Consider the following 12,418-nt stretch of genomic DNA (forward strand, 5'->3'; position numbering starts at 1 on the left):
TGGGAACAAGATCTAGCAACTTAAATTGGTAAAAAAATTTTCCTATTAGGGCAACAAAAAATCTTCTACTTACCTATCGTAAGCAGAAGTTTAACAACCAACATTGAATCACCAGCATTGATTCGCTGTTCCACACAGGAGTCATCGGTGTAGATTCTCATCCACTCCGGTTCAGTATAAAGCTCGTCTTAGTTGCATATTAAATGTTCCTGAGAACGACACAAATAGTATCTAATTTTCTGACAATGGGAACAAGATCTAGCAACTTAAATTGGTAAAAAAATTGTCCTATTAGGGCAACAAAAAATCTTCTACTTACCTATCGTAAGCGGAAGTAAAACAACCAACATTGAACCACCAGCATTGATTCGCTGTTCCACACAAGAGTCATTGGTGTAGATTCTCATCAACTATGGTTCAGTATAAAACTCGTCTTAGTTGCATATTAAATGCTCCTGAGAACGGCACAAATAGTATCTAATTTTCGGAATATCAACAAGATCTAGCAACTTTGAAAATTCGACAGTCTAAAGGACTTCGGGGAGTAGGCAGGTCTTCAAACTCCAAATTAAGGTTGCAGTAGTCTTACAGGCTCAATACTTTCTGCAGGTAACCTGCGTAACGAGTCTTTAAACAGCTTTTTTTTTTATGTTCTCTAAATTCCACAGGATGAGGTGTCTAGAAGAACTGAGCATTTTTTCCCCAAAACACCAAAGCCTGTTCTTGAAATTATTTTTTCCATCAATCAGTTTTCAATGCACAGAAGTTTTCACAGCCCCGGTGATTATATGAAGAGCTTTGTTATGGTTCAATATTTTATACATGATGTTGAAGGTTGTCCTAGATCATTTCCATTTACCGTTCACTAAACGCTTTAAGATGGTGAGTTTACTGGAAACTTTGTTAATTTTAGTTTCTGTGTAATTTTCCATGGGAGTTTACGGTCGAATATTAAGGCCAGAAAAGTGAAATTTTTCAAAAAAATAGTTTGACTTCTTTAAATAATTTTATTTATTTTTAATAATTTTATTCGAAGAAAAATTTTTGACGCATTACATTTTTATAAATTTTTTCACATTTCCACAAATTTTAATGTATAAGTGGAATTAAGAAAAAATCTGAAAGTTCTTCAAAATGTTATCATTATGATTAATTCTTTATCATCATTTTATTTCGAAAAAGGAAAAAAAAAAGATTTTGTCCTAAAACGTTTCTTTTTTTTTTTTTTTTTTTGTTTTGTTTTGTTTTCTTTGACATGTACGAAAGTATTCAGTAAGTCACAAAAGAAAAAAAATAAATAAAATAATGATAATTGACTATGAGAATAAAATTTTATTTGTTCCACATAACCTCCCACAACACTGATGCACTTTTCGCATCGTTTTATCAGAGCTCCAATTCGAAGAACATAGAATTCTTAGTATTGTTACCTCATCGACAATAGAACTTCATGGTAAACGTCCTTGTTACATGTTCCAGATAACGCCAGTATACAGCATCCACCAAACAGTCCAGATTAGGCCACAAGGGATTTTCATCGGTTTGATCCACCGATGCAACATTGATGCCACATTTTAAAGGCAAACATTTATCATTATGCCCGTCAGAATGATGAAGATTTTCCACAAGAAGTCCTTTTTCTGCCGTAGGAAATATATGCACCTGGAATTAGAGTTTACTTAAATTGGTATTCTAGTGTGGAGAATTGATTTTAAGGTGATTTTACGGGCGTAATAAAAAAGAAAACAGTGGATATTTTCATTATCCATTTTTATCAGTTGTTTTATTGATACTTTAAAAGTATAAAATGCATAATAACTGAAAAAAAAAATCAAAACTGAAGTTGGTGGAAGCTGGCAAAGTGGGGACTCTAAAAAAAGAGTGTCTCCTGGTTGACATGATTCCACTCCTCCAGGTGGTATGAAACATATAGTTAAGGTTACTTCTTATTAAACAAGGATCTAGAATTTTATTGTAGCCTATTTGAAAAAAAAAATTTCATAAAATGGCGTCGTTTTGAAAAAAAAAGTTCAACTTTTGTCTTCTTTTTTTGAATTTTGGTATTTAAAAAATAATAATAAATATCAAAAAATACAAAAACCCCTACGTTGAGGCAATTTTGATAGTACTAGGAAAGTGTCTACCAAATTTCAAGTAAATCAGTGCAGTAGAACTTGAGATATCTTGTCAACCGTATCGAAATAACTAGTTTCCAGAAAAACGCGTTTAAAGTTTGCAGTTTCATTTCATCAAAAGAGTTTATTTTAACAAGATTAACTGTAACTTTTTAGAAATAATTTAAGTTTCCATAAATCCTCTTAGAAATTTATTCTTAAAGGCCTAAACTTTGAGAATATAAAAGAAAAAAAGAATGTTTTTTTTTCTGAATTTCTAGACTAGAACTGCCTTTTAAAATGATACGATAACGATCCCGTATATTATGTAGAAAAATAAAACAAAAATCAAGTAATTATCATTATTTTTTTACCATTTTTTGTGACTTATTTATTGACTTATGCTAGCAAACTGACAAACTAATTTTATTTATTGTATTAAAGTATTTTATTGAACCTATAATGTAGATGTTATATGAAATGCTTCAACTAAATATTTTTAAATATTTTATCTGCTCGTTCTTTTTGCTTACTATCTAAACAATACTTTAATATTACATAGTTTTATGTATTGATGTCAAAAAACTTTGAAATGTGTGCGACACGTATAAAAGCACATTTTGCTGTGTTTGGTAAAGTGCACTTTAGCTTTGACTCAAAAATTCAATGATTCTGAATCTGAATATACGTGGGTCGCATCTCTTTGACTATCCCACGAAAACGTGGTTGAAAAATATCAAAAATGATAAATTTGAAATACATGTTCTGCACAGGTTTTGAATTGAAAATTGCTTCTGCTATGCAAACGGAGGGGAGGAAAGGGAATTTTTGTATGAGAATACTAGTTTATGATCCAAATGTATCAAGAAGCTGAGAGAAAAATTACGATTAATTTTTCAATAAAAACTGACAAAAAATATTCAAAAAGAAAAAAAAACCTGTTTTTATTTATTCAAAGTATTCAAATCAAGAGCTTTCAAGCAGCACCGAATTTAAGTTTCTATGTAGATACAAAGTATTTTTAAATATTAATGGTGGCCGAAATATAATAAAATTATGCGTTCAATTTAACTCTGAATCGCGGTTTTCTCAAAACGTCGAATTAAAAAGTTCTTGTTCCTTTCTGTAGGAAACTACTTTTCATATTACTTTGGAAATTTCGCAATATAGTTTGTATGGAATACTGATTGTTATATAATACTGAAAGAAATTTTTGTTTTAGGACTCCCACTTGTTCTTAAACAGCTGTTTTTTGGTCTTTTACAGTTTTTTTTTTATTATTATTTATGTTACTTTTTGAGTTCTTGAAAATTTAAAAACGTATGATATAAACATAATTGCTTTAAAACTTCACTTCAGTGGACTTTAAGATATCTCTAAAAAACACGTAGTTGAATTTGTGATTTTTCATAATTAAAACTTTTTGAGAGAAAAGTGCATAAACCTTAGCAACTTAACTTTATGCGCACACAGGGTAGTGACTCCTCTTAAACCCTTATCTTAAAAGATCTGCGTATTTTGAAGAATAAAATCGCATGTAGTCTACATAAATATAATTAATTGCAAATAATTCCCCCGCCCCCAAAATACTAGTAACAAATTAGTTCAGATGGATATTTTTTTTTAAGTTAAGATATTTAAGTTTACCTTGTTAAGCATTTTAGAGGAGCGGAAGGCATGAAAGCCATAATACTTATAAATTCCATTAAAAACGTACTGCCTATACAGGAAATGGAAGATGGTAGCAATGAAGAGTAAGGTTCTATTATCATTTGTAACATTTACAATACTTGATAGTTTGTATCTTTAAAAATATATATGGACGGCTAGGAGCAACAGTAAGACATTTAGTTCCAGGAATAACACTAAGGTGGCGATATATACAATTGCACTAATATTTGAAAATTCCAATTGCCATTTGTTTCCATGTCCACAATGCCAGAACTTTATTTGAAATGCACAGCGGAAACATACGTTTGGCTAAATGTTTGAGACCTGTTGTGACTCGATTTTCAATGCGCGAAATGCTCTTTTAAAGGCGTTAAAGCTACATGTACATAAATTCATAAACTTTTTTTTTGTTCTGTAATTAGCGAACTTTCTTTCCATAGCGATTAAAAATTAATTTTCGCTTTCGGTTTTGACAAGCGTATTTATTTTTGTATTTTTGTATTTTTTTGACAAGTGTACATGTTTGTAAAAGTTATCAACAGAACGAAAAATATTAATTTTGAGTAATAACTGGTCTTTTTTATTGATTTCTGAATTTGAATATTAGTAGTTTCTTTGCTCGATCATGTCAAGAAAAGTAGACAACTACTTTTTGTGAAGTGTAATTTTTCTTTCCCGTACTAAATTTATTTGTAAAATTATTGAAAAAGTCTACTTTGAAATTGTATTTTAAAAATTCAACTATCCTTGTCCATCTTTCCGGACTCTTCCGTACTACATATGCTCCTCTGATTTACCGAAAAATACAAACGAAGCATTGGACTTTGTATAAGCTAAAGCAAGACTAATTCACTAAAAAGCTTCTCATTGTCAAAAGCGTGCAACCATTTACTGTTTCAAGAGAATTATCACATACATATTATCTTCCTTCACGGATTAAGGTTTACTGTTATCCAACAAAAAGGTGGCGTACTATTTTATTTGTACAAACTGCTTTGGCATATCGTGTCAAAATCAGAGATATTATGAAGAATTAAAAGAAAACACGATTTTTCTTTCTTTTCAATAACGTTAGCTAAATTTATGGTATTAAGTCAAATAAAACAATAGCAGCAATTCATAACAGTTTTAGAAGCTCCAAAAACACTAGTACTTAACTTCAATAAACAGTTAAATTTAAATGCAAAAGTCATCAAAACAAAAAAAAAAAAAAAAAACTACATAAATAAAACAAAAAAAAAAAAAAACTACTTAAATAAAACAAAGAATGCATGTGTATATGTGTATGGATGTTCCCCATACAAATCCGCAGTTTACGTCGGCTCTCGACCAAATTTGACAGAGAGGTACTTGGGCACCCAAAAAAGAAAAATGGGTGGACGCGTACGAACGCCAAAAAAGAACCGAACCGTTTGAATTCCAATTTTAGGGCCCCAAAATGATGTTAATTAGCTCTTTCTACCCGAAATAATTATTCGATTTTCTTGATTCAAGCCCCATTCGAAAACCTGCAAAAAATACCCCTTCACTGCCTTCGACTTTCGAAAAAAAAAACCAAGGCTGTATCTCCAGCAAAAAATTAAAAGCATTTTTAAGCTTAATGCAACACTATTTTTCTATCGGAAAACTATTGTTTGAGCGATCTGATTTTAAATTAGCATTCATAAGGTTGCCTTTTTTTTCTCAGCTATGACTAAATAAAATTTTGGTTTCGTTTTGAGGTAAAAATTTCCCCTTTTGATTATTAATTGGCGATTTTTCTTCTTTCTTTGTACTGCGAGAAGAAGATAAGCAAGGACTTCAGTTGTGTAAATGTAGGGTTGAGTTTAATTTATTCGGGAATTTTTGTTTACCGTTTTCTTTCTTCGATAATGATTAGTTTGGCGGGAAATTTTACCGTATTTTTGTTTCTCTAATTGAAGTCTGATTGTTGAACATGTTTCACTTAACATATCTTTTATTTTCCAAGTAGACCGAGCAAAGTCAGGCAATCAGCTAGTAAATAAATATATAAATAAAATACAAAACAAAAGGTAAATTAAATTCAATCAGTAGCTAATTTATTGAAAACATTAAAATAAAAAAATGAATGCATTTGCTTTCAAATTTTCTAAAGAGCCTGCCAGATTTGAAGCCAGACGTGAAGATTTTAATACGATGTTTAATAAATTAATACGAATAAATAAAAAATGCAAATTGAAAGTACCTGATAAAGGCCTCAAGAAAGCTTCAATCGTGTCAAAAAAATAAACAATAAAGTTTTAAAAAGATGTGATTAGCATGTCTATTTTAAATAACCAAGACAATTAACATTAGCAAACAAAGGAATGAATACTACCAAAATTAATGCATGGTTGGAATTATAACAATGCTGATCATTATAGATTGAAAGTATACACTTGAGGAGTGTGTTCAGATTTCTTAAAAGAAAAATACAGATAACAAATGAATTATTTGTTTTTTTTTTTCAGAAGCAATATTTTCCTCCTATTACAGTGCTTTTGATATAAATACAAATATTTGCCATGTTTTGTGTTCATTGCAATACATTACCACGTAGGGTAAGAGTGGGTACAGTTAGACGGAAAACTGCAATCATATTTTTCATTATGAAAAAACATTGAAATTAATTTCATTTGAATTTTATAATATGTGTTACTGTAAAGTTGGTTTAGAAAAATCTTCGAATTCACACAAACGAAAAATAAAATTAAAACGAAATGCAATTTTGTGTCACTGTTCCCCCAGTGAGTGGGAACAGTAAGATACAGTAAGTGGGAACAGTGAGACACATTTATCAAGCTAGCGAACATTGAAAGCATCGATATTGACCTGAAAACATATGGATGCTTGTTGCCGTTTGACTTTTTCCCTAGGCTACATGCTTGATAAAGTCACATTTCAAACAAGAAAATGTCAGAATCCGGTTTTCTGTTTGGCGGCTATGATGCAATTGATAAAATTAGCGGGTCCCATATGACCCGAAGGTTGTAGGCTGGACAAACCTAGATGAAAACACTCTCGATGTATATGAGGAGATAACATTTCCGGGCTTATTGGTCAAGGTCTAATTGGAGTAGAAATTCCAGACGTTTCGGCTTGCTTTGCTGCAGCCATCATCAGTGGTTTGAGTTTGGTGAGACTGATTCCTGGCTTCGGTGGCTCCGGTATTTAAGCAAACTGCTGCTGCGCTGCTGGTCCTGATTGGGAGGCGTTCTCAAGCCGCTGGTGGAATAAGGTTCCTGATTGGATGAGATTCAAGCCGCTGGGTGATCCTGGTACCTGATTGGATGGGATTCACAAGCCGTGGGAGCTGCCGGTTTCTGATTGGATGGGACCACAGTATGTTTTAGACTGTTGTGGGGAGTGGATCTAAGGGCAGGGTGCCATGTTTTTGGTAAATTGAAATTCTCCTCTTTTCTGTTGAAATTAAAGGGATGTTTGAAAATTTCTATAGCTTCGCGATGAAGACGGGCAAAGTAATGAGATGTTGTAGCCAAGATTTCTGTGTCTTTAAATTTGATGTTGTGGACTCCTTCTTGTTGGCTGTGTTCGGCTACGGCTGACTTATCATAGTTTCCTAAACGGCAATGACGAACATGCTCAGAAAGACGTGTCTTGATGCTGCGCTTCGTAGTTCCGTCATAAACCGATCCACAGGAGCACGGAATTTTGTAAACTCCAGATGTGGAGAAAGGGTCACGGGGCTCTTTCACCGGGCGTTAACAATTCCTAAGTTGAGTGGTGGGCTTGAAAATGGTCTTGATGTTGTGTTTTTCAAGGAGTTTTCCAATACGGTCAGTAACTCTATGTAGGTAGGGTAAGAACACTTTCCCTAATGGTTCAGATGGGGTAGGCTTCTGTTCGTTATTTTGGGACCCCCTGGGATGAAGGGCTCTTCTAATTTCTCCTCTAGTGAATCCATTGGCTTGAAATGCTAGCTCAAGGTGTTTCAGTTCCTCCTTCAAATGTGTCTTTTCACAGATTCTTTCTTCTCAGTGCATGAGGGTATTGATGACAGCCATTTTTTGCCTCGGGCGGTGGTTTGAGTTCTTATGAAGGTAACGGTCTGTGTGTGTGGGCTTGCGGTATACTTGGTGGCCGAGCGTCCCGTCTTTCTTTTTCGTCACCAGAACGTCGAGGAAAGGCAGCTAATTATTACTCTCCTTCTCCATGGTGAACTGAATGCTGGGATGAATTCTATTTAGATGTTGAAGAAACAACTGTAGTTCTTCTTCTCCATGGCTCCACACTGCAAAAGTGTCATCGACGTATCGGAACCAAACCTCAGGCTTCTTTGTGGCGGAGGCAAGGGCTTTCTGTTCGAAGAACTCCATATAGAAATTAGCGATGACAGGGCTTAAGGGATTGCCCATGGCAACTCCATCCCGTTGTTCGTAGAATTTTGTGTTCCACTGGAAATAAGTGGTCGTCAGGACGTGCTTGAAAAGGGCTGCGATGTCGGGAGGGAAAATTGGAGTAATCAGCTGTAGTGCATCTTCAACTGGGTCTTTTGTGAAGAGTGAGACAACGTCGAAGCTTATGAGTAAATCGGATGGCTGGAGAGAAATTGACTGGATTTTTTGAACGAAGTCACTGGAATCTCTAATGAAAGATGATGATAATCCAATAAATGGTTTCAGAAGGCCCGTGATGTACTTGGAGACTTCATATGTCGGTGAACCAATGGCGCTTACAATGGGTCGAAGGGGAACTCCAGACTTGTGGAGCTTCGGTAGTCCATAGAGTCTAGGAGGGAGAGCTTCTGATTTCTTTATGTTGCGTTGTATCTCGGGTGGGATTGACGAATCCTTGATGAGTCTGTTTGTCTCTCGCAGAACTTTCGCAGTTGGATCTTTAGTTAAGGACCTGTAGATATCGGGGTCTAACAATTCTTGGATCTTGTCCTGGTAGTCCTTGGTGTTAAGGACGGCGGTGGCATTTTCTTTGTCAGCGGCTAAGATGACAATATCGTGATTGGACTTCAGCTGTTTCAAGGCACGTCTTTCTTGTGCTGTTATATTGCTCCTTGGTGTATTGGCTCGCTGTAAAATCCTTGATGCCTCTTGGCGGATGTCTTCTGACACGTCCTTTGGAAGCTTGCGGAGACCGGCTTTAATGCATTTCAAGCCAATGGATTCACTAGAGAAGAAATTAGAAGAGCCTTTCATCCCAAGAGGTCCCAAAATAACGAACAGAAGCCTACCCCATCTGAACCATTAGGGAAAGTGTTCTTACCCTGAGTTATTGACCGTATTGGAAAACTCCTTGAAAAATACAACATCAAGACCATTTTCAAGCCCACCACTCAACTTAGGAATTGTTATCGCCCGGTGAAAGACCCCCGTGACCCTTTCTCCACATCTGGAGTTTACAAAATTCCGTGCTCCTGTGGATCGGTTTATGTCGGAACTACGAAGCGCAGCATCAAGACACGTCTTTTTGAGCATGTTCGTCATTGCCCTTTAGGAAACTATGATAAGTCAGCCGTAGCCGAACACAGCCAACAAGAAGGAGTCCACAACATCAAATTTAAAGACACAGAAATCTTGGCTGCAACATATCATTACTTTGCCCGTCTTCTTCGCGAAGCTATAGAAATTTTCAAACATCCCTTTAATTTCAACAGAAAAGAGGAGAATTTCAATTTACCAAAAACATGGCACCCTGCCCTTAGATCCACTCGCCACAACAGTCTAAAACATACTGTGGTCCCATCCAATCAGAAACCGGCAGCCACCACGGCTTGTGAATTTCATCCAATCAGGTACCAGGATCACCCAGCGGCTTGAATCTCATCCAATCAGGAACCTTATTCCACCAGCGGCTTGAGAACGCCTCCCAATCAGGACCAGCAGCGCAGCAGCAGTTTGCTTAAAATACTGGAGCCACCGAAGCCAGGAATCAGTCTCACCAAACTCAAACCACTGATGATGACTGTAGCAAAGCAAGCCGAAACGTCTGGAATTTCTACTCCAATTAGACCACGGCCAATAAACCCGGAAATGTTATCTCCTCATATACATCGAGAGTGTTTTCATCTAGGTTTGTCCAGCCTACAACCTTCGGGTCATATTGGACCCGCTACACGCGTCGCATTTATAATCCAATTCATTTTTATGTCGGGGTTAAAAGCTGAAGTTACATAGATTAAATACAAAATTGAAATAAATACGCCATATAGTTTACCTTAAATCTAGCAAATACATCTATATTACTTTGATATAACTGGCCATAACTCTATTCAAGCCTATTACTGTGTTGGTGCAGGGTTTTTAAACTGATCGTGTTACTATTTTCGTCAATCGTTTAGTTGTAATTAAATTCCATCCAGCACAACAATTTTCTCACTTGTTATATAAAAGTACCACAGGATCAGTGAGACACGAACTCATGCTGTCCCACTGTTCCCTTATTGCTATATCTGAAATAATTAGGCGCCATTTTCATACAAAGATAAATATCATTGTCATTTTACTGCTGCAATGAACGTCAAATAATGGGTTAATAAAATATTAATAACACCAGTTTTTAAAGTGTATCAAACAGGGAAAAAAACGATACAACAAGAAAATAAAAAAAAACTTTAATGGGGTTAAATTAAGATGACGTATATATTTTTCTCACCTTAGATCTGAACACATATTTCTTTCTGAACCAAAGTTCACAAGATTTTGATTTGACTTTACAAAAGTGTTACCAGTCTGGAAATACCTAAACAGAAAATAAATTGCTACTGTCTCACTGTTATCCCTATCTCACTGTACCCACTCTTTCCCTATACAACAAATGATGCTTTTATCGATCAACGTTTCTGAACAATTTAACTAATGCACATTCTTTAAACAGCAGTGTTATTAAAAATGTGTATAACATTTGCTGTTTTGAATAATATATAAAACTTCTGCTTAAAATTGAATTAATAGCACAAGAGCTCAGCAAAGAAGGTTTTCTTGGTTAGTTCTACTCGAATAGCTTCAACAACCACCTTACGATAGACGGATATTTTTCCAATTATTATTATTATAGTGTGGACGACACAGAACATAAATGTTGTTCGCTTTAAGTTCATCTGCCATCTCAATACCACAGCGAAGGTAACAGAACTCAATTCACTGAATGCGGGATAATGGAAAACATTTGCTAACAATGTCACTTGTTATTTTAACAAGAAAAATATTGTTCAATAACGAATAATTTTATAAAAAAATAAATTAAAACTAAGCAAACATTTAACTAGTAAGTTACCGTCCCTAAATCAATGCTAAAGAATTTACCACAGCTATTCAATAAATAAAAATCAAACTTATCTCTCTAAAGGGAACCTTAAATAATTTGTTTGAAAAATTATGAATAAATCGCAGTAACAATGGTTGCTTCAGAATTGATTATTTTATTGGCATATAATAAAATCCGTTAATCATAACCTACCATAAATAAAAAGCACATAGTACCGTAAAACCGTACAACTTAAGACCATTGAAGGAATCTGGAAGTTGTGCCATGTAGTGGTCGTTCGAGCAAAGATAAGTCTTTTTAAAAAATCAGTAGGTTCGGAAGTGTTGTTCAGCGAAGTTCATGAACTTCGCTGAACAACACTTGAGAACCTTGCAACAAACTTGCAAACCTTGCAAAACACTTGCAACAACACTTGTGAAATTTGTAATTAACATGTTGTTTACCTCAAGCTCCAGTGTTATTATTCTCGCGTCAATATTTATTTATGTTGGGAGGTTTTTTGAAATTTTTGCTTTAGCTCTCAGTCTCCTTCGAAACCTATATTTGCCGATTGAATTCTCCGAAGGTACGTTTATTACTTTATTACTTATGTGTCTAAGATGATTTAGCCTTATCGACGAATCCTGATGTTGCTTTGTTTACTTGTAGTAACAAAGTAAACAAAATACGAGATTTTGAGTTGCAACTTGAGACCACCCATTTTTACTATCGTTTGTCAATATTTTGGGAACAATTTTGTATTGTCTTGATCAGTTTTTTTGTTTTCGGGTTTTCTTTGGTTTTAGACATGAATCCAGAGAAAAGAAAGCAGATAGGCGGCTGTCCTTCCCTCAACCAATCGTCTGAACTGAGAGAAAATGTGATCCCAGAAATCAGGAGAAACCGAATTTCAACAAGGAAGGCAAAAAAGGGTAAATTTTGGTGTTATTCTCATTCTCCGATATCATTTGTTACAAAAAGAAAAAGAATATTGCGACATTGAAGAAACCTACCCAATTGGGACAAAATTCGTATCAAGTCCCTGTAAAGAAAATGATAAAAAGAATGCCCTTGTAAAAGAAAAAATAAAATAAAATCCAGGAGTAGATATTTACTAATTGCTTTTTATACTATCTAACGTTCATATTTATGTATCTGAATAAAATATTGTCTTTTTCACAATTGATTTTATTTAAGAGAACCTGAAATCGATCCAAAAAGTATAGAGAAAATTTAAATAGGAAAAAGTAAGTACAAAATTTTTTTTTCTTTTAATTTTGCAGTGTACGGGATTGGAAAAAAAACGATCTATGCATTGAAACTTTAGACCGGAGCAGTTTAGCGGTGAATATCAAGCAAAATATGAAGTGGTCTGAAGTTGTCACCACCATGTGTAAACTTTATGCCACTATACA

At 34.6% G+C, this 12,418-nt stretch overlaps 1 protein-coding gene across 1 annotated transcript; it reads right to left on the reverse strand.

Moving 5' to 3' along the window:
• Positions 1–7,936: 7,936 nt before the first annotated feature.
• On the reverse strand, positions 7,937–8,956 carry LOC129219380 (uncharacterized). Its single transcript, XM_054853760.1, has one exon. The coding sequence runs from the start codon at positions 8,954–8,956 to the stop codon at positions 7,937–7,939; it is 1,020 nt and encodes a 339-aa protein (XP_054709735.1).
• Between the last annotated feature and the right edge of the window lie 3,462 nt (positions 8,957–12,418).

Source organism: Uloborus diversus, chromosome 1, assembly GCF_026930045.1.
Source record: "Uloborus diversus isolate 005 chromosome 1, Udiv.v.3.1, whole genome shotgun sequence".
NCBI lineage: Eukaryota > Metazoa > Arthropoda > Arachnida > Araneae > Uloboridae > Uloborus > Uloborus diversus.

Coding starts and splice junctions, on each gene's coding strand:
- LOC129219380 (XM_054853760.1), bottom strand. CDS start 8,956: ATGAAAGGCTCTTCTAATTTCTTCTCTAGTGAATCCATTGGCTTGAAA.